Here is a 24789-nt window from a genome sequence, read left to right as displayed (position 1 = left end):
CTGAGCGTGCAAAATAAATGTACACATATGTTACTTAATCATTTCCCCCCACACCGTTCGCACGCGTGAACGAGCATCTGCATAGCCAAGCGTTAAAATAGAACTTGGTTCTATTTGAGACACGCCACGAGCTGCAAGTCCCCTCCTTATTGGATACACCCGCCCACCCGACTAGAATCACCACTCTCGACGGGTCTGACCTAGAGTATGTGGACAACTACAAATACCTAGGTGTCTGGTTAGACTGTAAACTCTCCTTCCAGACTCACATTAAGAATCTCCAATCCAAAGTTAAATCTAGAATCGGCTTCCTATTTCGCAACAAAGCCTCCTTCACTCATGCTGCCAAACATGCCCTCGTAAACGGACTATCCTACCGATCCTTGACTTCGGCGATGTCATTTACAAAATAGCCTCCAACACTCTACTCAGCAAATTGGATGTAGTCTATCACAGTGCCATCCGTTTTGTCTCCAAAGCCCCATACACTACCCACCACTGTGACCTGTACGCTCTTGTTGGCTGGTCCTCACTACATGTTCGTCGTCAAACCCACTGGCTCCAGGCCATCTATAAATCACTGCTAGGCAAATCCCCGCCTTATCTTAGCTCATTGGTCACCATAGCAGCACCCACCCGTAGTCTGCGCTCCAGCAGGTATATCTCACTGGTCATTCCCAGAGCCAACACCTCCTTTGGCCGCCATTCCTTCCAGTTCTCTGCTGCCAATGACTGGAACGAATTGCAAAAATCTCTGAAGCTGGAGACTCTTATCTCCCTCACTAACTTTAAGCATCAGTTGTCAGAGCACCTTACTGATCACTGCACCTGTACACAGCCCATCTGAAATTAGCCCACCCAACTACCTCATCCCTATATTGTTATTTATTTTGCTCTTTTGCACCCCAGTATCTCTATTTGCACATAATCTCTTGCACATCTAGCATTCCAGTGTTAATACTAATTGTAATTATTTTGCACTATAGCCTATTTATTGCCTTACCTCCATAACTTGCTACATTTGCACACACTGTATATATATTTTCTGTTGTATTTTTTGACTTTATGTTTTTTTTACCCCATATGTAACTCTGTGTTGTTGTTTTTATCGTACTGCTTTGCTTTATCTTGGCCAGGTCGCAGTTGTAAATGAGAACTTGTTCTCAACTGGCTTACCTGGTTAAATAAAGGTGAAAAAAAGAAAAAAGAAAAAGAAAAATCCCACATGGTTGCTTGAAAACGAACGAGGAGATATTAATCAAAGATAACTAACTAAAAACTAACTAGGTTTCCCTTTTTATCTGTGGATTTATCGTCAGAATAGAGAAACACATGATTGTTGTATGATCCAGGTCAAAATTCTACAAAGAACCAGCTAAAAAGGGGACCATGATCAGGTTAAATAACAACTCAATGTTCATCTCCCATGACAAACTACTAGCAACAGCTATCTAGCTTAATGTCCATGAATGTTTCATGTGTGTTTCAACCTGTCCCCAAATTAATATAGTTGGTGTCGTGATCGTGTCTGGTGGGTATAGACAAAATCAACATGCACATGATGGTGCACGCGGACGCACACGCGTAACCGGTGTAGTCAGCATGTTATGGTCATGTATAAAAATGCTGGGCAGGCCATTATTTTGGCTACCATGGCTATGCCCCCATAGGATGACAATGCCCCCATCCACAGGGCATGAATGGTCACTGAACGGTTTGATGAGCATGAAAACTATGTAAACCATATGCCATGGCCGTCTCAGTCACCAGATCTCAACCCAATTGAACACTTATGGGACGTTCTGGAGCGGCGCCTGAGACAGCGTTTTCCACCACAATCAAATGATGGAAGAATGGCATTGCATCCTTCCAATAGAGTTCCAGACACTTGTAGAATCTTTGCCAAGGTGCATTGAAGCTGTTCTGGCTCGTGGTAGCCCAATGCCCTATTAAGACACTTTATGTTGGTGTTTCCTTTATTTTGGCAGTTACCTGTGCCTGGTAATACTGTAGTTCTCACCACAGAAATAGAATCACTAGAAGGGACATCTCTATTCAAGTCAATAATGCCATAATGGGTGTACCCATGAGTTTACTTGTCAAATTGCCATGGCCAGAGGTTTTAAGAACGTTTGGTTGATTCTATTTCTATTGTCTCACTCCCATCCCTTGTCTATGCAGGTGAACCTGGTATCAGAACACATCTGGTGTGAGGACTTCCTGGTCAGGAGTTTCTACCTGAAGAACCTGCAGACCAACGAGACGCGCACCGTCACGCAGTTCCACTTCCTTTCCTGGGTGGACCGCAGCATCCCTGACTCAGCCAGGATCATGCTGGACTTCCGCAGGTAGGCCACCTGTCCCCGTCTGACCAACGGCTGCTCCTTTTGTCTCTTGTAACTTTCCCAAAATTCCCAGGTTTTCCAGAAATCCCACGTGGAGGTTTCCAGATTTCTTGCTTATTCCCTCCTGATTCTGGGAATCTTCCAACCAGGATTTTGGGGGATTTTTGCAAAGTTACCAGAATTTTGCAACCTTAGGGGTTAGCTTGTGATATGATAACGCTCCTTTTGTTGCTGCCCTGCTTCCACTTGTCTACCTGTTCTCTCCGCTGATCTTTTCCCTTTAACTCCTGTAGAGAATGGCTTTATATGGTTGTTCCTGTAAGACTTATGTTTCTGCACTACTTCTTTGATCGTAGGGCTATTTTCTCTCCTCTGCTCATGCAAGGCAGCAAATTAACCGTCCTCATGGCATGGCTTGAAAAATCTTAATTCAAACAGCCAATTAAATGGTAAACGTCAAGCTGAAAAACCTAGGTGAATGGAAGGGAAAGCCAATGACTGTCTAATCTCTCCTCCATGTTCTTCATCTGATGTATGCTGGCAGAGGAGCCGCAATAGGCCCCCAGGGAAACACCCTGAAAGGAATTGGAAATCCCACTCCAAATGAGAATATGTGCCTTCAGATGTGTGGATGGATGGAATTCTAACCTCCTTCTTCACAATTTAGACCAGAAAAAATTAAGTTAAGAATTGCTTTGTTCTTCTGTGATTTTTTTCTTCTCCTATTTGTGCTGTATTTCAGACTGAAGTGCAAAATAATGATGTCCAAGAAAGGCACTAATTCTTTATCCTATCATCTGAAACCTCTCTGACCTCTACTGGTGCTGAAAGCTCGTACCTACACTCTAAAACATGCTGGGTTGTTTGGTTGACCCAACTGCTGTGTTGCAGGCATTGGGTCACTTAGTTGGGTTGTTTTCTTTAATAACTACTGGGTTATTGATGCTGTGTGCTGGGTTATTGAGATATGCCCCAGCGGGTCAGATCTGAAGACTGGAGGCGTAGTTTAGTAGGGGCGAGGCTTTCAGCTAGTTATTTTTATCCACCCATGAGAGTAAATGTTATTCCTGTTAATTTGACATTTTAGTCATTTAGCAGACACTCTTATCCAGAGCGACTTACAGTTAGTGAGTGCATACATTTTCATACTGGCCCCCCGTAGGAAACGAACCCACAACCCACGAATGGGAACATTTGAATTTGTATTATGTGAACTTAACATAATGAACAGAATGACATTTACTCTCACGGGTGGCCAATAAGATCTAGCTGAAAGCCACACCCTAATACGCCATGCCTCCTCAAAATAACCTAAGGATTACTTTAAAAAATACCCAGCTGCTAGGTCAACCCAGCATGAGAGTAAGAAATACCCAACTGATGGTTAAATTAACCCATGTTTGGGGTAATCCCAACAACCCAACTTGTTGGGTTATTCAAGCAACCCAACTGGCTGAGTCAAAATACTGAGTTTGCTTCATGTTTTATAACAAATACAGAACTCAGCTGTGGCAGGGCTTGCTCATTGGTTGGTATGTTGGATGTCCATCTAATTGGAGAAGCTATGCAGGTTAGAGAGAGCTCACCATGCTAAAAGGGTAATTGCTATCACACTAGAGGTCATTTGGTATCCAGCTCTCTCACTACGGTAGGGGCCTCATGTAGAGGAGGTGAGTAGGATTCGCGCTCTCATGATAAGGTAGCCTTACCTGCGACTTCAAAATCAGTGTCACCCTCAGCCCATGAGGAAATGTCCTCTTGGTCTAATGATTAAGACGTTGGTTTCCAGAGCAGGAGATCGGGGTTCAGATCCCACCCGTGACCCTCATAACCACAATGCACCACTCATGTAGCGGTTTTGGCCAACTAAGAAATTAGCGGTTGCCAGTGTCATTTTTGTGATGTTGCAGCTAGTAATATGAGCCCAGTTGCATAGTCACAAAAGTGATCATTGGAAACCGTGTCTCTTCAGCCAGGCCTGTGCACACACTTTCTCTCTCTCCGCTCCTCTCACTTTCACTTTTCCACCCCTTTGGTTTGCATAATAACTCCCACCTACTCTGTTCACTCTCAAACTACTCAAAATGTCTGGTTTGTTTGATGAATTACCTGTAAAATGCATTTTATTTTCATCCTACTTTGTTTATGTTTTTCTTTCACAAACAAATGTTCCTTCTTATTATTCAAAAAGTGTTTAGGTCTTATTAATTGAAATGTTCATTTAAAAATATGTAATGAATGGAGTATGGTTCGTTTTAAATGTATACTAGGTCACAACGATTATATGCTACTGTATATCACATACAATGCTAGTATTTCATAAATTACTGTATATATTTATTTTACTAGGCAAGTCAATTAAGAACAAATTCTTATTTACAATGACGGCCTACACCAGCCAAACCTGGGCCAATTGTGCGCCGCCCTATGGTACTCCCAATCACGGCCTGTTGTGATACAGCCTGGAATTGAACCAGGGGGTCTGTAGTGACGCCTCAAGCACTGAGATGCAGTGCCTTAGACCGCTGCGCCACTCGGGAGCCCAAATGATAATATTCCTGTGTAGGGTTAGACATTTTTTTTCTTTTTAAATTTAATTGAAGTTAGAAAAAAACAGAACCGATGTAGCCAGTAGTTTCCATGGCAATAGACGGCTAGTTGGCTCCCACTGTGTGTCTGTGGTGTGTAACATTCATAATTGTGCAAGGTTAATGCGTCGCGGATCACGACATCTCACCACCGCATCCATCACAGCAGTAAATACATGTCACAATATGGTGTTTTAAATTACCCTTCATTCATTCTCATTGTTCAACATGGAATACTTTTGTCCTCACATTATTTTGATTGGCAAGGGTAAGGTTCAAACATTACTGAATTACAGAATTTTTGTTTCATCCTTTTTTATTGCCTCTAAAAGTATAAACTGAATTTTTCCTCATCAATGAAATACAGTAAGCAGCATGTGACCTTTTTTTGTGAGTCATCTACATATTTGATTTGGTGATGTACAATATACTATATGTCTTTTATCTAGCAGAATTTAGCAGATGTGCTCCTATATTGTTTTGAAGTGTGACATTAATAGCAGACTCTCTTCTGTTTCATTACAGAAAGGTTAACAAGTGCTACCGGGGTCGGTCTTGTCCAATAATTGTCCACTGCAGGCAAGTATACTACAATAATTATAACCTTGTAACGATGCACTGGCTGAATGGGTGTTAATTGCATTGCATGACAGACTGAGTATATACACTCCACTACGTATTTATTTGGACAGTGAAGTTAAAACGTATCATTTGACTCTATATTTCAGCATTTTGGATTTGAGATCAAATGTTTCATATGAGGCAACAGTACAGAATGTCACCTTTTATTTGAGGGTATTTTCATACATATCAGTTTTACCATTTAGAAATGAAAGCACTTTATGTATCTAGTCACCCCATTTGAAGGTGTCATAAGTATTTAATTAACCTATATGTGTATTAAAGTAGTGCCATTTTTTTGTATTTGGTTCCATATTCCTAGCAGGCAATGACTACATCAAGATTGTGACTCTTCAAACTTGTTGGGTGCGATTGCAGTTTGTTTTGGTTGTGCTTCAGATTATGTTGTGCCCAATAGACATTAATGGTAAATAATGTATTGTGTCATTTTTTTGTCACTTTTATTGTAAATAAGAATTGAATGTGTTTTTGAACACCTCTACATTGATGTGGATGCTACCATGATTATGGATATTCATTAATGTATTGTGAATAATGATGAGTGAGAAAGTTACAGAGGCATAGATATCATACCCCCCCCCTCCCTCCCAAAGAAAATGGTAACCTCCACCGTTATTGGTAATGGTGAGAGGTTAGCATGTCTTGGGGGTATGATCTTTGTGCCTCTGTAACGTTCTCACTCATAATTATTCACAATTCATTCATAATGACATTTGTAGAATCACAAGCTTGATGTAGTCATTGCATGCTAGGAATATGGGACCAAATACTGAACTTTTGACTATTTTATTACACATACAGTAAAAGTATACTTATGACACCTTCAAATGCATGTTGGCATTAATTGGGATGACTCATGTACTGGAGGCAGCTCTGCAGGGTAGTCAGTAGTTGGCACGGTCACAAAATCCTAACCCTGACCTTAACCCTAACCTTAACGACACTGCTAACCTTATGCCTAACCCTAACCTTAATTTAAGAACAAAAAGTATTTTTTTTGTTTTCATGAATTGTTATGATATATAGGCAATTTTAACTTTGCAGCTGGCCCATCTAGCGGAAATTACTCTGCCTCCAGGACAAGATTAATCCCAATAACCGTCAACCTGCCCTTCAAATGGGGGGACTAGATAAATAAAGGTCTCTCATTTCTAAACTGTAAAACAGATATGCACGAAAATACCCTCATATAAAAGGTAACATTCTGTACTGTCGCCTCATATGAAACATTTGATCTCAAATATAAAGTATAAAGACAAATTAAACGTTTTAGCTTCACTGTCCAAATAAATACAGAAGAGAGCATAGGAAGACACAGTTAGACACACAGTTACCTAAAATATTGATATTTCTATTTTTTGGATCATATTCACTGACCATACAAATGTGTACTTTTGGAAACCATATTGCACAAATATATTTTTGGTTTTGTTTAGTTAGTGAAGCTTCACTCGTTATTTCTTATGGCAGGTATCTGCCTCCATCTCTTTAATAGTGTTCAGTCATGCACTGAGAGTTTCTGTCTGTCTGTCTTTCCGTCTGTCCGTCCGTCTGTCTGGCCATAGAGGTCTCTGCCTGGTCTCTAAATGAGAAGCAGTGGATTAAATAAACAGTGGCACTCCTCGCCTCACGCCGCTCTCTCTGTCTCTCCTGTTTTATTGGCTTTGCCTTTATTAGAGAGATAGTGCACGCCTTGTTTGCAATTAACATGCAGACAGATTGAATGCCCGGCAGGCACAAAGAGAGGCTTTTTATGCGCCTATCTCTGGTGGAATAGCAAAGCAGGCTCCCCAAAGCCGCTCTGCTAATGGCCTCTGGCCTCGCCGCCTTCCTCTGCTTCTGAGGTGTCTGTCTGCTGCACGCTCACGCTGCTGCTGCTTTTGAAAGCTTTTGTCCCTCATAATGCCAGTTCCAAACCAGTCCTCTCTATAGAAGTATTTGGACCACACACACATGCATGTGTACACACACACACAGACACACATGCTTGCACACGCCCACACACACACACACACACACACGTATATGTTTTGTATAATTTGTTCTTAAAAATCTAAACACTGCAGAAAAATATGTATATATTTTTATGATGATGACAACTTTTTACGCAATGGTTATTATAGCTTTTATTAATATCTTATGATCTTCAATTTAATATATTTGAAAGAACTGCAATTTACCATACATTACCCATTTGTACCCGCGTGTATTTATACTGTACAGTAAACTATGTAATATATTTGACTTTTTAAACACTCGTCATCATTTGTATTTCCTCACAGACTTTACAGCAATAATACAAGACATTCTAAATGAGCTATTTAATTTAATGTAAGAGGCAAACACTAACTGTTGTATTGAGGGATCCGCTCTGTGTCCTTTTTCTGCCTCACTAATGAGCGTCTTCGTCTCTCTGGTTGCTTTGCAGTGACGGGGCTGGCAGAAGCGGAACATACATTCTGATTGACATGGTCCTCAATAGGATGGCTAAAGGTAGGAGTCAATGGGCCTCTCCGTCTCGCACTCTTTCTGCTTGTGTGGAGACGTCGCCATGGCAACAGTGAAAAGCCTCAATTTTCAGCCGCAGGTCTTGGGACGCATTAGAGGGTGACTGAGTGAGGCCTCTGCTGAAAACTCTGGGAGGGATCTCCAGAAAGGAGGAGAGAGGGAGAGAGAGAGAGGGTGAGGGAGAGAGAAAGACAGAGATAAGAGGGAGCGAGAGAGAGAGAGAGAGAGAGAGAGAGAGAGAGAGAGAGAGAGAGAGAGAGAGAGAGAGAGAGAGAGAGAGAGAGAGAGAGAGAGAGAGAGAGAGAGAGAGAGAGAGAGAGAGAAATAGCATGGCTACTCATAACTGAAATTAATTATTATTATTATTATTTTATTTTTTTCACCTTTATTTAACCAGGTAAGCCAGTTGAGAACAAGTTCTCATTTACAACTGCGACCTGGCCAAGATAAAGCAAACATCATAAACATTCACATCAAATCAACACTGTGGCCTTAAGACCATGATTGTGTTTTTGTACATATTTGTTTCTTTGAAATTTCGTTTTAAAAGGCACATTTTACAACTGTTTGTTTTTAACCATCGTCAATGTCAAATTCATTCCCCTGTAAAGGGCAAGTTAATTTAACATGATTATACTGTATATATTCCATCTTAATTTGGTTTCTCACAAGATGCAAATATTGATATACTAATCGACATGCATATCACACAACCACCTTTGAGTTTGTTTTCAGAATATTATGCGCATATACAGTGGGGGAAAAAATATTTAGTCAGCCACCAATTGTGCAAGTTCTCCCACTTAAAAAGATGAGAGAGGCCTGTAATTTTCATCATAGGTACACGTCAACTATGACAGACAAAATGAGGGAAAAAAATCCAGAAAATCACATTGTAGGATTTTTAATGAATTTATTTGCAAATTATGGTGGAAAATAAGTATTTGGTCAATAACAAAAGTTTCTCAATAATTTGTTATATACCCTTTGTTGGCAATGACACAGGTCAATCGTTTTCTGTAAGTCTTCACAAGGTTTTCACACACTGTTGCTGGTATTTTGGCCCATTCCTCCATGCAGATCTCCTCTAGAGCAGTGATGTTTTGGGGCTGTCGCTGGGCAACACGGACTTTCAACTCCCTCCAAAGATTTTCTATGGGGTTGAGATCTGGAGACTGGCTAGGCCACTCCAGGACCTTGAAATACTTCTTACAAAGCCACTCCTTTGTTGCCCGGGCGGTGTGTTTGGGATCATTGTCATGCTGAAAGACCCAGCCACGTTTCATCTTCAATGCCCTTGCTGATGGAAAATCTCATGATACATGGCCCCATTCATTCTTTCCTTTACACGGATCAGTCGTCCTGGTCCCTTTGCAGAAAAACAGCCCCAAAGCATGATGTTTCCACCCCCATGCTTCACAGTAGGTATGGTGTTCTTTGGATGCAACTCAGCATTCTTTGTCCTCCAAACACGATGAGTTGAGTTTTTACCAAAAAGTTATATTTTGGTTTCATCTGACCATATGACATTCTCCCAATCCTTTTCTGGATCATCCAAATGCACTCTAGCAAACTTCAGACGGGCCTGGACATGTACTGGCTTAAGCAGGGGGACACGTCTGGCACTGCAGGATTTGAGTCCCTGGCGGCGTAGTGTGTTACTGATGGTAGGCTTTGTTACTTTGGTCCCAGCTGTCTGCAGGTCATTCACTAGGTCCCCCCGTGTGGTTCTGGGATTTTTGCTCACCGTTCTTGTGATCATTTTGACCCCACGGGGTGAGATCTTGCGTGGAACCCCAGATCGAGGGAGATTATCAGTGGTCTTGTATGTCTTCCATTTCCTAATAATTGCTCCCACAGTTGATTTCTTCAAACCAAGCTGCTTACCTATTGCAGATTCAGTCTTCCCAGCCTGGTGCAGGTCTACAATTTTGTTTCTGGTGTCCTTTGACAGCTCTTTGGTCTTGGCCATAGTGGAGTTTGGAGTGTGACTGTTTGAGGTTGTGGACAGGTGTCTTTTATACTGATAACAAGTTCAAACAGGTGCCATTAATACAGGTAACGAGTGGAGGACAGAGGAGCCTCTTAAAGAAGAAGTTACAGGTCTGTGAGAGCCAGAAATCTTGCTTGTTTGTAGGTGACCAAATACTTATTTTCCACCATAATTTGCAAATAAATTCATTAAAAATCCTACAATGTGATTTTCTGGATTTTTTTCCTCAATTTGTCTGTCATAGTTGACATGTACCTATGATGAAAATTACAGGCCTCTCTCATCTTTTTAAGTGGGAGAACTTGCACAATTGGTGGCTGACTAAATACTTTTTTCCCCCACTGTAGTACGACCACTACGACATCCGATGAGACATCAAACATGCAAAAGGACAATATGGGAGGAAGGTGGAATCCTATTACACCAGCTCTGAAGCTCGTCATATGTGGCAGGGCTTGTAGACGATAACGGATTACAAAGGGAAACCAAGCCGTGGGATGGGAAACCAAGCCGTGGGATGCGGAACTCCCAAACGAGCTAAATGCCTTTTATGCTCGCTTCAAGGAATACAACACTTGAGTCTTGCAAGCTCCTGTTGTTCCGGATGACTGTGTGATCTCGCTCTCCATGGCCGATGTGAGTAAACGTTTTAAACAGGTTAACACTCGCAAGGCCGCTGGGCCAGATGGAATACCAGGGCGTGTTCTCAAACCATGCGCAGACCAGCTGGCAAGTGTCTTCACGGACATTTTCAATTTCTCCTTGTCCCAGTCTTTAATCCCAACATGTTTCAAGTTGACCACCATTATCCCTGTTTCCAAGAACTTCAAGGTAACCTACCTAATGACTATCGCCCTGTAGCACTCACATCTGTAATTATGAACTGCTTTGAAGGGCTGGTCATGACACACATCAACACCATCATCCCAGACACCCTGGACCCACAATTCGCACACCGCCCTAACAGATCCACAGATGACGCAATCTCAATTGCACTTCACACTGCCCTCTCCCACCTGGACAAGAGGGGAAATAACTATGTGAGAATGCTCTTCATAGATGAGCGTTCAACACCATAGTCCCAAGCAAATCACCAAGCTGGGGACCCTGAGACCGAACATCTCCCTCTGCAACTGGATCCTGGACTTCCTGACCGGCCAGCCCCAGGTGGTGAGAGTAGGCAACAACACCTCCTCCACGCTGACCCTCAACATGGGGGGCCCTCAGGGGTGTGTGCTTAGTCCCCTCCTGTAGGCTACTCCCTGTTCACCCACGACTGCATGGCCACGCACGACTCCAACACCAACATCAAGTTTGCTGACCACACGATGGTGGTAGGCCTGGTCACCGACGGCGATGAGACAGCCTACAGGAGGAGGTCAGAGACTTGTGGTGTGGTGTCAGGACAACAACCTCTCCCTTAACATCAGTAAGACCAAGGAGCTGATAGTGGACTACAGGAGAAAGAGGGGAGAGCACGCCCCCATCCACATCGACAAGGCTGTAGTGGAGAGGGTCGAGAGCTTCAAGTTCCTTGGCGTCCACATCACTAAAGACTTAACATGGTCCACACACACCCACACAGTCGTGAAGAGGGCACGACAGCGCCTCTTCCCCCTCAGAAGGCTGAAAAGATTTGGCATGGGCCCTCGGATCCTCAAAAAGTTATACAGCTGCACCATCGAGAGCATCTTGACTGGCTGCATCACCACTTGGTATGGCAAATGCACCGCCCTCGACTGCAAAGTGCTACAGAGGGTGGTGCGAATAGCCCAGTACATCACTGGGGCCGAGCTCCCTACCTCTATATCAGGGAAAGACCCCGAAAAATTTCCCAAGTCTCCAGCCACCCTAGCCATAGACTGCTCACGTATGCTACCGTCCAGCAAACGGTACCGAAGCATCGGCTCTCGGACCATCAGGCTCCGAGACCGGTTTGACCCCCAAGCCATAAGATTGCTAAATAGCCATAAGACTGCTAAATATTTAATTAAATGGTTACCCTGACTATCTGCACTGACCCAATCTTGCACTGACTCTATGCACACTCACAAGACTATATATACACACACACTCACTTACACACACTACACTGACACTCTCATACAAAACCCACACATATTCACAAACACTACACACACACACACACACATTACACACACACACAGATACACACACTTTTGCACATCATACGCTGCTGCTACTCTGTTCTCTATTTTACTTGTATTATTATCTATCCTGATGACTAGTCACTACCCTGCCTTCATGTAAATATCTACCTCAAATACCTCGTACCCCTGCACATTGATCTGGTACTGGTACTCCCTGTATAAAGCTCCATTCTTGTGTATTTTATTCCTCTTTTGTTAGCATGTACAGTACCAGTCAAAAGTTTGGACACACCTACTCGTTCAAGGTTTTTTCTTTATTTTTACTATTTTCTACATTGTAGAATAATAGTGAAGACATCAAAACTATGAATAACACATATGGAATCATATAGAAACCAAAAAACTGTTAAACAAATCAAAATATATTTTATATTTGAGATTCTTCAAATAGCCACTCTTTGCCTTGATGACAGCTTTGCACATTCTTGGCATTCTCTCAACCAGCTTCACCTGGAATGCTTTTCCAACAGTCTTGAGTTCCGACAAATCAAATCAAATCAAATTTGCCACATGCGCCGAATACAACAGGTGTAGACATTACAGTGAAACGCTTACTTCCATTCCCTTAACCAACAATGCCGTTTTTTAAATTTAAAATTAAATTTAAAAAGTGTTAAGTAAAAAATAGATAAGTGAAAAATTAAAGCAAATAACTAAAGAGTGGCAGTAAAATAAAATAACAGTAGGGAGGCTATATACAGGGGGGTACCGGTACAGAGTCAATGTGCGGGGGCACCGGCTAGTCGAGGTAATATGTACATGTGGGTAGAGTAAAGTGTCTATGCATAAATAATAAACAGAGTAGCAGCAGCGTAAAAGAGGGGGATGAGGTGGGGTGGGGGGGCAGTGCAAATAGTCTGGGTAGCCATGATTAGCTGTTCAGGAGTCTTATGGCTTGGGGGTAGAAGCTGTTAAGAAGCCTTTTGGACCTAGACTTGGCGCTCTGGTACCGCTTGCCGTGCGGTAGCAGAGAGAACAGTCTATAACTTAGGTGGCTGGAGTCTTTGACAATTTCTAGGGCCTTCCTCTGACACCGCCTGGTGTAGAGGTCCTGGATGACAGGAAGCTTGGCCCCAGTGATGTACTGGGCCGTACACACTACCCTCTGTAGTGCCTTGCGGTCGGAAGCTGAGCAGTTGCCATACCAGGCGGTGATGCAACCAGTCAGGATGCTTCGATGGTGCAGCTGTAGAACTTTCTGAGGATCTGAGGACCCATGCCAAATCTTTTCAGTCTCCTGAGGGGGAATAGGCTTTGTCGTGCCCTCTTCACGACTGTCTTGGTGTGTTTGGACCACGATAGTTTGTTGGTGATGTGGACACCAAGGAACTTGAAGCTCTCAACCTGTTCCACTACAGCCTCGTCGATGAGAATGGGGGCGTGCTCAGTCCTCTTTATTTTCCTGTAGTCCACAATCATCTCCTTTGTCTTGATCACGTTGAGGGAGAGGTTGTTATCCTGGCACCACACGGCCAGGTCTCTGACCTCCTCCCTATAGGCTGTCTCATCATTGTCGGTGATCAGGCCTACCACTGTCGTGTCATCAGCAAACTTAATGATGGTGTTGGAGTCGTGCCTGGCCATGCAGTCATGGGTGAACAGGGAGTACAGGAGGGGACTGAGCACGCACCCCTGATGGGCCCCGTGTTGAGGATCAGCGTGGCAGATGTGTTGTTACCTACCCTTACCACCTGGGGGCGGCCCATCAGGAAGTTCAGGATCCAGTTGCAGAGGGAGGTGTTTAGTCCCAGGGTCCTTAGCTTAGTGATGAGCTTTGAGGGCACTATGGTGTTGAACGCTGAGCTGTAGTCAATTCTCACGTAGGTGTTCCTCTTGTCCAGGTGGGAAAGGGCAGTGTGGCGTGCAATAGAGATTGCATCATCTGTGGATCTATTGGGGCGGTATGCAAATTGGAGTGGGTCTAGGGTTTCTGGGATAATGGTGTTGATGTGAGCCATGACCAGCCTTTCAAAGCACTTCATGGCTGCAGACGTGAGTGGTACAGGTCGGTAGTCATTTAGGCAGGTTATCTTAGTGTCCTTGGGCACAGGGACTATGGTGGTCTGCTTGAAACATGTTGGTATTACAGACTCAGTCAGGGACATGTTGAAAATCTCAGTGAAGACACTTGCCAGTTGGTCAGCGCATACTCGGAGTACACGTCCTGGTAATCCGTCTGGCCCTGCGGCCTTGTGAATGTTGACCTGCTTAAAAGTCTTACTCACATCGGCTACGGAGAGCGTGATCACATAGTCATCCGGAACAGCTGGTGCTCTCATGCATGCTTCAGTGTTGCTTGCCTCGAAGCGAGCATAGAAGTGATTTAGCTCATCTGGTAGGCTTGTGTCACTGGGCAGCTCGCGGCTGTGATTCCCTTTTGTAATCTGTAATAGTTTTCAAGCCCTGCCACATCCGACGAGCGTCAGAGCCGGTGTAGTACGATTCAATCTTAGTCCTGTATTGACTCTTTGCCTGTTTGATGGTTCGTCGGAGGGCATAGCGGGATTTCTTATAAGCGTCCGGGTTAGAGTCCCGCTCCTTGAAAGCGACAGCTCTACCCTTTAGCTCAGTGCGGATGTTGCCTGTAATCCACAGCTTCTGGTTGGGATATGTACGTACGGTCACTGTGGGGACGACGTCATCGATGCACTTATTGATAAAGCCAGTGACTGATGTGGTGTACCCCTCAATGCTATTGGAAGAATCCCGGAACATATTCCAGTCTGTGCTAGCAAAACAGTCCTGTAGCTTAGCATCTGCGTCATCTGACCACTTTTTTATTAACCGAGTCACTGGTGCTTCCTGCTTTAGTTTTTGCTTATAAGCAGGAATCAGAAGGATAGAGTTAATATCAGATTTGCCAAATGGAGGGTCGAGGGAGAGCTTTGTACGCGTCTCTGTGTGTGGAGTAAAGGTGGTCTATTGTTTTTTTTCCTCTGGTTGCACATTTAACATGCTGGTAGAAATGAGGTAGAACGGATTTAAGTTTCCCTGCATTAAAGTCCCCGGCCACTAGGACCGCTGCCTCTGGATGAGCATTTTCCTGTTTAATTATGGCCTTATACAGCTCATTGAGTGCAATCTTAGTGGCAGCATCGGTTTGTGGTGGTAAATAGTGTGGTCTACAGCTTATCATGAGATACTCTACCTCCGGCGAGCAAAATCTTGAGACTTCCTTATTGTTAGATTTTATGCACCAGCTGTTGTTTACAAATATACACAGACCGACACCCCTTGTCTTACCGGAGTCAGCCGTTCTATCCTGCTGATGTAGCGTATATTCCACCAGCTGTATGTTATTTATGTCGTCGTTCAGCCACGACCCGGTGAAACATAAGATATTACAGTTTTTAATGTCCCGTTGGTAGGATAACCTTAATCTTAGGTCGTCCAATTTGTTTTCAAATGACTGAACATTGGCTAATAGGATTGATGGAAGAGGCAGTTTACTCTCTCGCCGTCTGATCCTTACAAGGCACCCCGACCTACGTCCACGATATCTCTGTCTCTTTCTCATGCGATTGACGGGGATTTGGGCCTTGTCGGATGTCTGTAGGATATCCTTCGCGTCCGACTCGTTGAAGAAAAAATCTTCGTCCAGTACGATGTGAGTAATCGCTGTCCTGATATCCATAAGCTGTTTTTGGTCATAAGAGACGGTGGCAGAAACATTATGTACAGAATAAATTACAAATAACGCGAAAAAACACACATAATAGTATAATTGGTCAGAGGGCTGTAAAACGGCAGCCATGTTCTCCGGCGCCATAAGTATGCTGAGCACTTGTTGGCTGCTTTTCCTTCACTCTGCAGTCCGACTCATCCCAAACCTTCTCAGTTGGGTTGAGGTCAGGGGATTGTGTAGGTCAGGTCATCTGATGCAGCACTCCATCACTCTCCTTCTTGGTAAAATAGCGCTTACACAGCCTGGAGGTCTGTTGGGTCATTGTCCTTTTGAAAAACAAATGATAGTCCCACTAAGCCCAAACCAGATGGGATGGCATATCGCTGCAGAATGCTGTGTGCCTTGAATTCTAAATAAATCACAGACAGTGTCACCAGCAAAGCACCCCCACACCATAACACCTCCTCCTCCATGCTTTACGGTGAGAACTACACATGCGGAGATCATCCGTCTCACAAATTTGGACTCCAGACCAAAGGACACATTTCCACCGGTCTAATGTCCATTGCTCGCGTTTCTTGGCCCAAGCAAGTCTCTTCTTCTCATTGGTGTCCTTTAGTAGTGGTTTCTTTGCAGCAATTTGACCATGAAGGCCTGATTCACACAGTCCCCTCTGAACAGTTGATGTTGAGATGTGTCTGTGACTTGAACTCTGTGAAGCATTTATTTGGGCTGCAAATTCTGAGGCTGGTAACTCTAATGACCTTATCCTCTGAAGCAGAGGTAACTATGGGTCTTCCATTCCTGTGGCGGTCCTCATGAGAGCCAGTTTCATCATAGTGCTTGATGGTTTTTGTGACTGCACTTGAAGAAACATTCAAAGTTCTTGAAATGTTCCATATTGACTTATCTTCATGTCTTAAAGTAATGATGGACTGTCGTTTCTCTTTGCTTATTTGAGCTGTTCTTGCCATAATATGGACTTGGTCTTTCACCAAATAGGGCTATCTTCTGTATACAAATCCCCCCCACCTTGTCACAACACAACTGATTTTCAAAAAACGCATTAAGAAGGAAAGAAATTCCACAAATTAACTTTTAAGAAGGCACACATGTTAATTGAAATCCATTCCAAGTGACTACCTCATGAAGCATGTCATCAAGGCAAAGGGCGGCTATTTGAAGAACCTCAAATATAAAATATATTTTGTTTAACACTTTTTTGGTTACTACATATGTGTTATTTCATAGCTTTGATGTCTTCACTATTATTCTAAAATGTAAAAAATAGTTAAAATAACCCTTGAATGAGTAGGTGTGTCCAAACCTTTGACTGGTAGTATATATATATATATATATATATAATTATTTTTTTACTCTGAATCGTTGGGAAGGGCTCATAAGCAAGCATTTCACGGTAAAGTCTACACCCGTTGTATTTGGCACATGTGACAAATAACATTTGATTTGATTTGATTTAGTATACAACACCAGGCTCTATATTGCATAATGAGAAATAACTCCAGGAGTGGATACAATAGATGTCCCCTGCCCCATGCCCCCTGGCCTCCCACCCCTATCAGAGCAGGTCATCCGTACATCTGACCCTGGCCTTCCCCTCCCCCTTCTCTGTTTATTTTGGCCCCTGCTCCATAGGTTTGGTCTTAATGGGGTTCAAAGGGCAGAGTCTGGGTAGCATGGTCCTGCTGGATGGAGGTCTTTCTCAGGCCATCACACACATCCTTGGTCTGGGGCTCGGGCTAGAGGTTTGCGAAGGGGCAGGGGCGAGGGGTTGGGGCTGGGGTTTAGGTTGAGGCTAGAGCTTAGGTTTGGGCTGGGGCTGAGGCTAGGGGTTTGGACTGAGGCTAGGGGTTTGGACTGGGGCTAGGGGTTTGGGCTTGGGCTTGGGCTGTGGCTGTAGCTCATTATTGTGATTGGGACTGGGGCTGGGACCAGACCCACCAGTCTTTGTTATGTTGAGCAATGAGCAACCCAGACCATGAGCTCATCTGGTCTTGAGAAGTGTGAGGCCTTGTGTTCCCAAACAGAATGAAAAGCCCAGGGGCCCAGACATAAAATCCCTCTTTCTCCTCCTTCTTCTTCCTCTTCCTCCTCTTCTTCATCTTCTTCTCTCCTCCAGAGTGAATTGTACACAAGAATAATTTCACTCCGAAGCTTTTTATTGCTGGAGAATTTTCTCCCCTCTTAAACTTGAGAATCCAACACTTCTAAAACATGAAAGTTGTATTGGATCACTTTGAGCTGGGAGTCCAGCTGCATTAACCGGTCCCTTCTCTCCTTTCCCTCTCTCTCCCTTTCAAAACATCTTTAAGGGCTCTGGGCTTTCTCTCCCTCTCTCTATTTCTTTTTTTGGGAGTGAATCTCAAATGAGCCCTCATGGTCCCCTCCAACTCGCCATTTATTAGAGACTCCCACAAAAGTCTGGTTGTTGAAGTTATTCAAGCTAAAGGTGAAAGGAAATTTCAAATCAGAGTTCATTGCTAGTTGCCATTATTCAGTCTGTTACAACTACTCAGGCATATCACATTGTAGCTCACATAACTTGCTGAATTTTTAAATGACACAACAACATTTATTGTACGGTGAAGGTGAACTATATCACATCCAGCACATCTCTCATATTAGTTTTTTCCACATCATACGAAGTATAGCAAATTGGCTTGATTTCCCATACATTCCATTCATTTCCGATTATCTCAGACATCAGAATGTAAGCTTCTGAATCAGTTGGGCATAGTGCAATGTTATGCCTGCTACTGCAATGCATGGTTCTTATTCAAGCGGGGCACAGTTTTTTTGATTGCATCATTGATTGTACAATATTCCCTGACCCAGAAATATCCCCATGCATATATTATTCTAGTGAAAACAGTCAGTGGCCCCTTGCCAAGTCTTTCGAGGGATGAATGTAATAATTTTCAATCACCATGCCTATCCAAAGGGAGCCGGTAGAAAGGAGATTGACAGATGTGAGCTGGATTACTCTGCTGCTTTGAACTCAGTCCAGTGTGCGGTCTGTTGCAGGTGCTAAAGAGATTGATATTGCTGCTACCCTGGAGCACTTGAGAGACCAAAGACCCGGCATGGTCCAGACAAAGGTAAGGTCCCTCGCTCTGAGGGAGGGAGGGGGGAGGGGGAGGGAGGGAGGGGGGAGAGGTGGGGGGATTCATGTCATTCACACAAAGGTGCATCTAGTTCACGGGTAAGCGCACAATGACATGATTGGTTGCTTGAAATTATCAAGACCATTTATTTATTGGAGGAGCTTTTTTAAAGATTCTCAGTCAGTTCATATTCAAAATCACAAATGAGGAGGTTTATGTCTACAGACACTGAGGGCTGGTTTCCCAAACACATATTAAGCCTTGTTCTGAACTTAAAAGCATGCTCAATGGAGAACCTCCTTTGAAAGAGCTTTTTAGTGCAGACTAGGGTTCATCTCTGTCTGGGAAACCAGCCCTCAGAGTTTAAGATCTCCAAGAGGAAGTAAGCTAAGCATTTGGCCATCTTTTGCAACTTCCAAAACCCATGTTCTCCTACAAAAACTCCCGCCATACCTTACTTTATTAATTAATAACCTATAGATGAACGAGTTACCATACCCGGTCTCAGGGATGGCTAACTCTGGAAATCTCTTCGGTCTCCTCAGAGTTAGGTAAATCTGCTTTTAGTTTCTTTGCATCCCATGAATGGAACAATCTACAGAGTTCCCTACAACTGGATGTGTTGGTGCCTCTCGGGCAGTTCAAAATGTTGATTAGGGACCTCTTTGCTGATGAATGTGATTGTTTTTCTTGAATGTAGAGGAGACCGGGGTTCACACTTTTTACTCTCATGTGTATTTCTCAACATTAATAGAAAGACTAAGGTCTTGGGTTGAAATAGGGAGCCTTTTTATCCTTAGAAGCAGTGCTTAATTTGAGCCGGATCCTGCCGGAACAGGATCTGGCACCTCTCAGTTTTGGACTGTTCCGTTACGGAACCTACAGTATTTGGCTGGATCCGGTACCTCTCGTGGCATGAAAAATAATTGTCACATTTTGTAATGCTCTCCACACTACATTTTCCCAACACATTTTGATATGTTGGTCAAAAATATATTTGTGTTTACTGGAAAGGGAGGTCTTTATAGCAACAGCACAAAAGAGCTTGGGATGTATTATATAGTGGCAATGTCCCCGAATAATATGGTTATAATGGAGTTGATAGTGACCAGGTGGATGAGTTCTTTCAAAGAATTCACACATTTTGATCTGAAAGTTATTACACAGCATCCTCCATATTGGGAGTAATAAGCACTGTGACAACCAACCCGTGAGGCAACTAACCCCGGTCTCCCCTATTGTAATTTTTTATATATTTGTATTATATTGTATTTTGTAAATTATGTGTATGCAGGGTTCCCTTGTGAAAGAGACCTTGGTCTCAATAGGACTCCCTGTTAGAATAAAGGTTAAATAAATAAATACATGTAATTCTTGTTTGCCTCTTGAATTTAGAGTAGCCTCCTAACTCTCATTCCTCTTTTCTTAAAGGTTGAGTAAGTTAGAATTTTGTCCACAAATGTACCAACATTTATATTATATGTAAATAGTTTATGATTAGTAAATGCCATAATGTTTTTGTTTTTTTATACTTCTCCCTATTAGCTGAAATCATATTTTTTCAAAGCCATTTTAGCTGTTACGCTAGCTGTTCGATCCGAACAGATTCACAAATAATGGGAATTTGTCACGCTATGCAAACATTGCCTCCGCTCTGAGGCAGATGTTGCTAGGCAACCCCCCTGGACTTGACCAAGCAGGCCCCAGCTAAAGCCAGTGTGAGAAACTTGCTAGAAAGCGTGTGTGTGATGAAACTAAATACTGCACTCTGACCCACAAAACGTATTTGCTAGATTAATGATAGTGTTGTTAGACAAAGTACCGAAATGGAACTTCAAATCGTGATGTAGTTTTATTGGGATTTGCAGCTGTTGTGGGTAAGTAATGAATCTGCTAGCTTCTGCAATAACTTAACGTTACTCATCCTTTAACTAAAATAGTCTAACTCATTTACCTGGGAGGGAGGGAGGTTTGAAACATCTCATTACAAGCAGGTATGTTCCCTGGAGAATGTTTTTATTTAAACAGACCATGCTCGCTCATCTATGAATACTGAATTATGATGGGCAGCGAAAGCTTTTTGTGTTGTTTAAGACGGCCGCATTTAGCTCCGGAAATATCAATTAAGGCAAACTCATGGCAAAATTAGGCTGTATCACGTTTATCAAAGTTGTTTACTGGAGACTTTCTGAAGTTTTTATTTATGTAAATTAAATTGATTTAATACAGCTTTCACTGAATCCCATTTACCAGATACTCAGGTGTCTGATTGGAGCTTTTTAGGGAAGGTTTCATTTTGGCAAACGTAAATGTTAAAAGCCTTTCACTAAAACATCTAAGGGCAAATTAAATTACAGCAGAGAACTAGCAATATTATTGATGCTACTATGGTGCCTCGCAGGTTCATCAAGAGCATAAATTGATTTACATTTTTTGAGGACAGCTTTTAGCTGTAAAATATATGCAACATTAGCTATTCTGGTCTTACATGTAGATATATGTGTTAGATTTTACAGTGTTGAAAGAACACAAATAGTTTGCACACTTTTTTCAAACCAATAGACACTATACTGACTATGCTCAAGAGCAAGTCTCCTGTAACTTTGTGGGAAAGACAGAGGTTTGACTCCCTCCAGTGGTGGAAATATGAAACCCTCTTCCTAGACCACCATAATGCCTACCTAGGCAGCTTTATCAATATGTTCCAAGGCTTAAAGATTTGTGGAATTTAAAAAAAACACAGAAAAACAATTAACTATAGCTACTAAAGGTATTTTATGAAGACCTATACAAATAAGAACAACCTAAGCAAAAAAGTATTGACATTACTTGTTGTAAAGAACTCCTCAGTATAGATTTTATTTTACTCCGGGCGAAAATGTGGCAGGTTTTCTGTTGACACATCTGAAGTCTGATTCTTGCAAACGCCTACCTCTCTTCAGTGAGTTTATTTTAGCGCCTGAAGCCTGAGTGAGAGTTGAAGAGTGGAATGTGAAACAGTGGGTCTTCAGGGTGAAAATCGATCGATCCTGTTGTGCTCCTGAGGGAGCACAGTGAGTCACACACATACACACACACACTTGAGAGAAGAGTTGACTTAGGCCTAGATTCAATCAGATCAAGCGTTAACCCGTGCTAGCCGACAACCGCATAGCTGGTGTTTTGGAGGTGTCGGATGTGTAACTGCATTGAAGCTGTCAAATCGGTGAGTGGCTTCTCTTGTGGTCATTGTCACGAAGCCACACCCGTTCCACCCACATTACAGGTTCAGAATGAGAAAGTGTAGGCTATATGGGGATTCCTCACGAAACTAGAACAAAACGAGACCATGATTTTGTGGATTTTATCCATAAAAGGGTCCTTTGGAGGAAGGATTGTTGACATATATTTGACATTTGTATATTGAAGCACAATTAAGAAATAATTAATTGAAGTTGGAATATTTGTGACATTTTGGCCTTACCCAGGCCTCCTTTAAGACTCCATAATGTTTTATCTGCAAATGTTGGTGTCATATGAAGCTTTACCACTTGCTCTGTAATAGTTTTTGAGTAGTATTAGAGGAGTATTTTAGTAATTTCTTTAGTATGAATATTGAAAACTATCAACATGAGTATAGAAAATATAAAAATTTTGATTTGGCAAATTGTTGTGTATATATTTTTTCAACAATGGTGGAGCTCAATTGGTAGAGCATGGCGCTTGTAACGCCAGGGTAGTGGGTTCGATCCCCGGGACCACCCATACTTAAAAATGTATGCGCACATGACTGTAAGTCGCTTTGGATAAAAGCGTCTGCTAAATGGCATATTATTATATTATTATTATAAAAAGTGTCACTCAGATATGACTCATTGACAGTCCTATACCTTTACACTCACCGCTGTCCTGTCCTGTCACACACACCGGACAAGAGGTAGTTATAAACCAGCCACTGAACAACTCTCTCTTTCACTCTTTCTCTCTCTCTCTCGCTCTCTCGCTCTCTCTCTCCACAGGAGCAGTTTGAGTTTGCGCTGACAGCCGTGGCGGAGGAGGTGAATGCCATCCTGAAAGCACTTCCACAGTGAAACTCGACACCGCACCGTGCCATGTCTCGCTGTCTAAACACATGTTCCTTTGCCCACTCAAGACTGACATCTCGTCAATGTCCCAAATGGAAACCTATTCCCTACGTAGCGGACTACTTTTTACCAGGGCCTATAATAGGGTGCCATTTGGGACACATACCTCTCTTCTCCTGCTTTCTCTCTCCTCTGATTCTCTCTCATCTCTCTCTATTCGTATACTTATGAATGTTGTGCCAGATACTTGACCGACCTGGTCTTCTTAACTGTGATGTATTCTGTTTGCAGTTGTTATCGAACATATGTTCTAGTGCCACTAACAGATAGCTAGACAAGATAACGTGTGTTCGCTCTCTCTCTTTGTGATCTGAATAATGTATTAAACTTAGCATCAGATACTTGGTTATTGATGTAATGAATATGATATTGTATTCAAGGCCCAAAAATCTGTGTCCTGTATATAGAGAAGATGCTTCAGTTGAATGATGTCAAAGCGATCTTTACTATTTAAGTTCTGAATCATATACTATGGCCCTGTTCAAATACTTTCTAAATGCATCCTTCCTTCCTTGAGGTAACAGCTCTGTAAGTGATTGGATAGGTGTAAGTAAGGTTACCGTCCTATTACTTTCACCAATCCAACCAATTCATATATGTGATTATTTTACTGAATGTTGGAAGGAAGGATACATTTCTGAAGTATTTGAACAGGGCCAGTATGTGAGGTTTAGTTGTTCTCTTGTGCAGGGTTTGTTGCAGCAGACTGCATTAGTTTGTTTGACATTGTTATGTATATGAATGTAATACCGGGAATATTTAAGCATCACCAAAATGTAGTGATTACAAATAGAGTGAGAAATGTAGCTATTAACCATATGATATGATTAAGCTGAATTATATTGACATTGTTCGTATATTTGTTTTGTCCTTTTAATTGACAGAATATTGTGACATGTGTACAGGTGAAGTCCATAGCAGGGGTGTCAAATATACAGCGAGGGGCTCCAATCTGGCCCGCGGGTGGTTTGGGGGGGGGTGGAAATATTTGTTTACTTTAAAATTACTAAAACCAAATCGAAACTGTGTAGAAATGATAATGGATCTACATTCATACAGTTTCTTGACTGTGTCCAGCTCGCTAATAATCACCGAAATGAAAATTAGACAGTCAGGAAGCATAGAAAATTCCAAAACAATGGATAGAGGACTAGTTTTAAAAAAATGACAGCAAGGAAATATAACCAATTTTCAGTGTGGCCCTCTGGACCTCGTTGAAGACCGAATGCAGCCCCCAGGTAAAAATGACACCCCTGATGTATAGAATATAAATGATTGGATCCCTGTAGTGCTATTAAAATGTTTACTGAACTCTTCAATGAAAACCATATATTTTGTGTGGAAATAAAAATGATATCAGATTGATAATAAACCATAGAACGGTTGACCAGAGATTTGTTTGTCATTTTTTCCACTAGCTCTTTAGAAAACATTCAAAGGTATACCTATGGTATTTGATGTACAGTTAAATAAAATATGGCTTCCCATGATGACAAAGCGAAAACAGGTTTTTAGAAATGTGTAAAAATGTACTAAAAATAAAAACAGAAATATCACATTTACTTAAGTATTCAGACCCTTTGCTATGAGACTCGAAATTTAGCTCAGGTGCATCCTGTTTCCATTGATCATCCTTGAGATGTTTCTACAACTTGATTGGAGTCCACC

At 42.4% G+C, this 24789-nt stretch overlaps 1 protein-coding gene across 1 annotated transcript in view; it reads left to right on the top strand.

Annotated features, from left to right (window-relative positions):
* Positions 1-24508, top strand: part of LOC121569845 (receptor-type tyrosine-protein phosphatase N2) — a 320798-nt gene extending 296290 nt beyond the window's left edge. Inside the window, exons 18-22 of the mRNA XM_041881082.2 lie at positions 2182-2348; positions 5459-5512; positions 8004-8068; positions 18918-18991; positions 22996-24508. Of these exons, the coding sequence (XP_041737016.1) occupies positions 2182-2348; positions 5459-5512; positions 8004-8068; positions 18918-18991; positions 22996-23067 (432 nt within the window). The 3' untranslated portion in view covers positions 23068-24508. The remainder of the gene's footprint in view (positions 1-2181; positions 2349-5458; positions 5513-8003; positions 8069-18917; positions 18992-22995) is intronic.
* Positions 24509-24789: the final 281 nt, after the last annotated feature.

Source organism: Coregonus clupeaformis, chromosome 7, assembly GCF_020615455.1.
Source record: "Coregonus clupeaformis isolate EN_2021a chromosome 7, ASM2061545v1, whole genome shotgun sequence".
NCBI lineage: Eukaryota > Metazoa > Chordata > Actinopteri > Salmoniformes > Salmonidae > Coregonus > Coregonus clupeaformis.
Note: the sequence above shows the minus strand (reverse complement) of the source record. Positions and strands in the feature narration are given on the sequence as shown.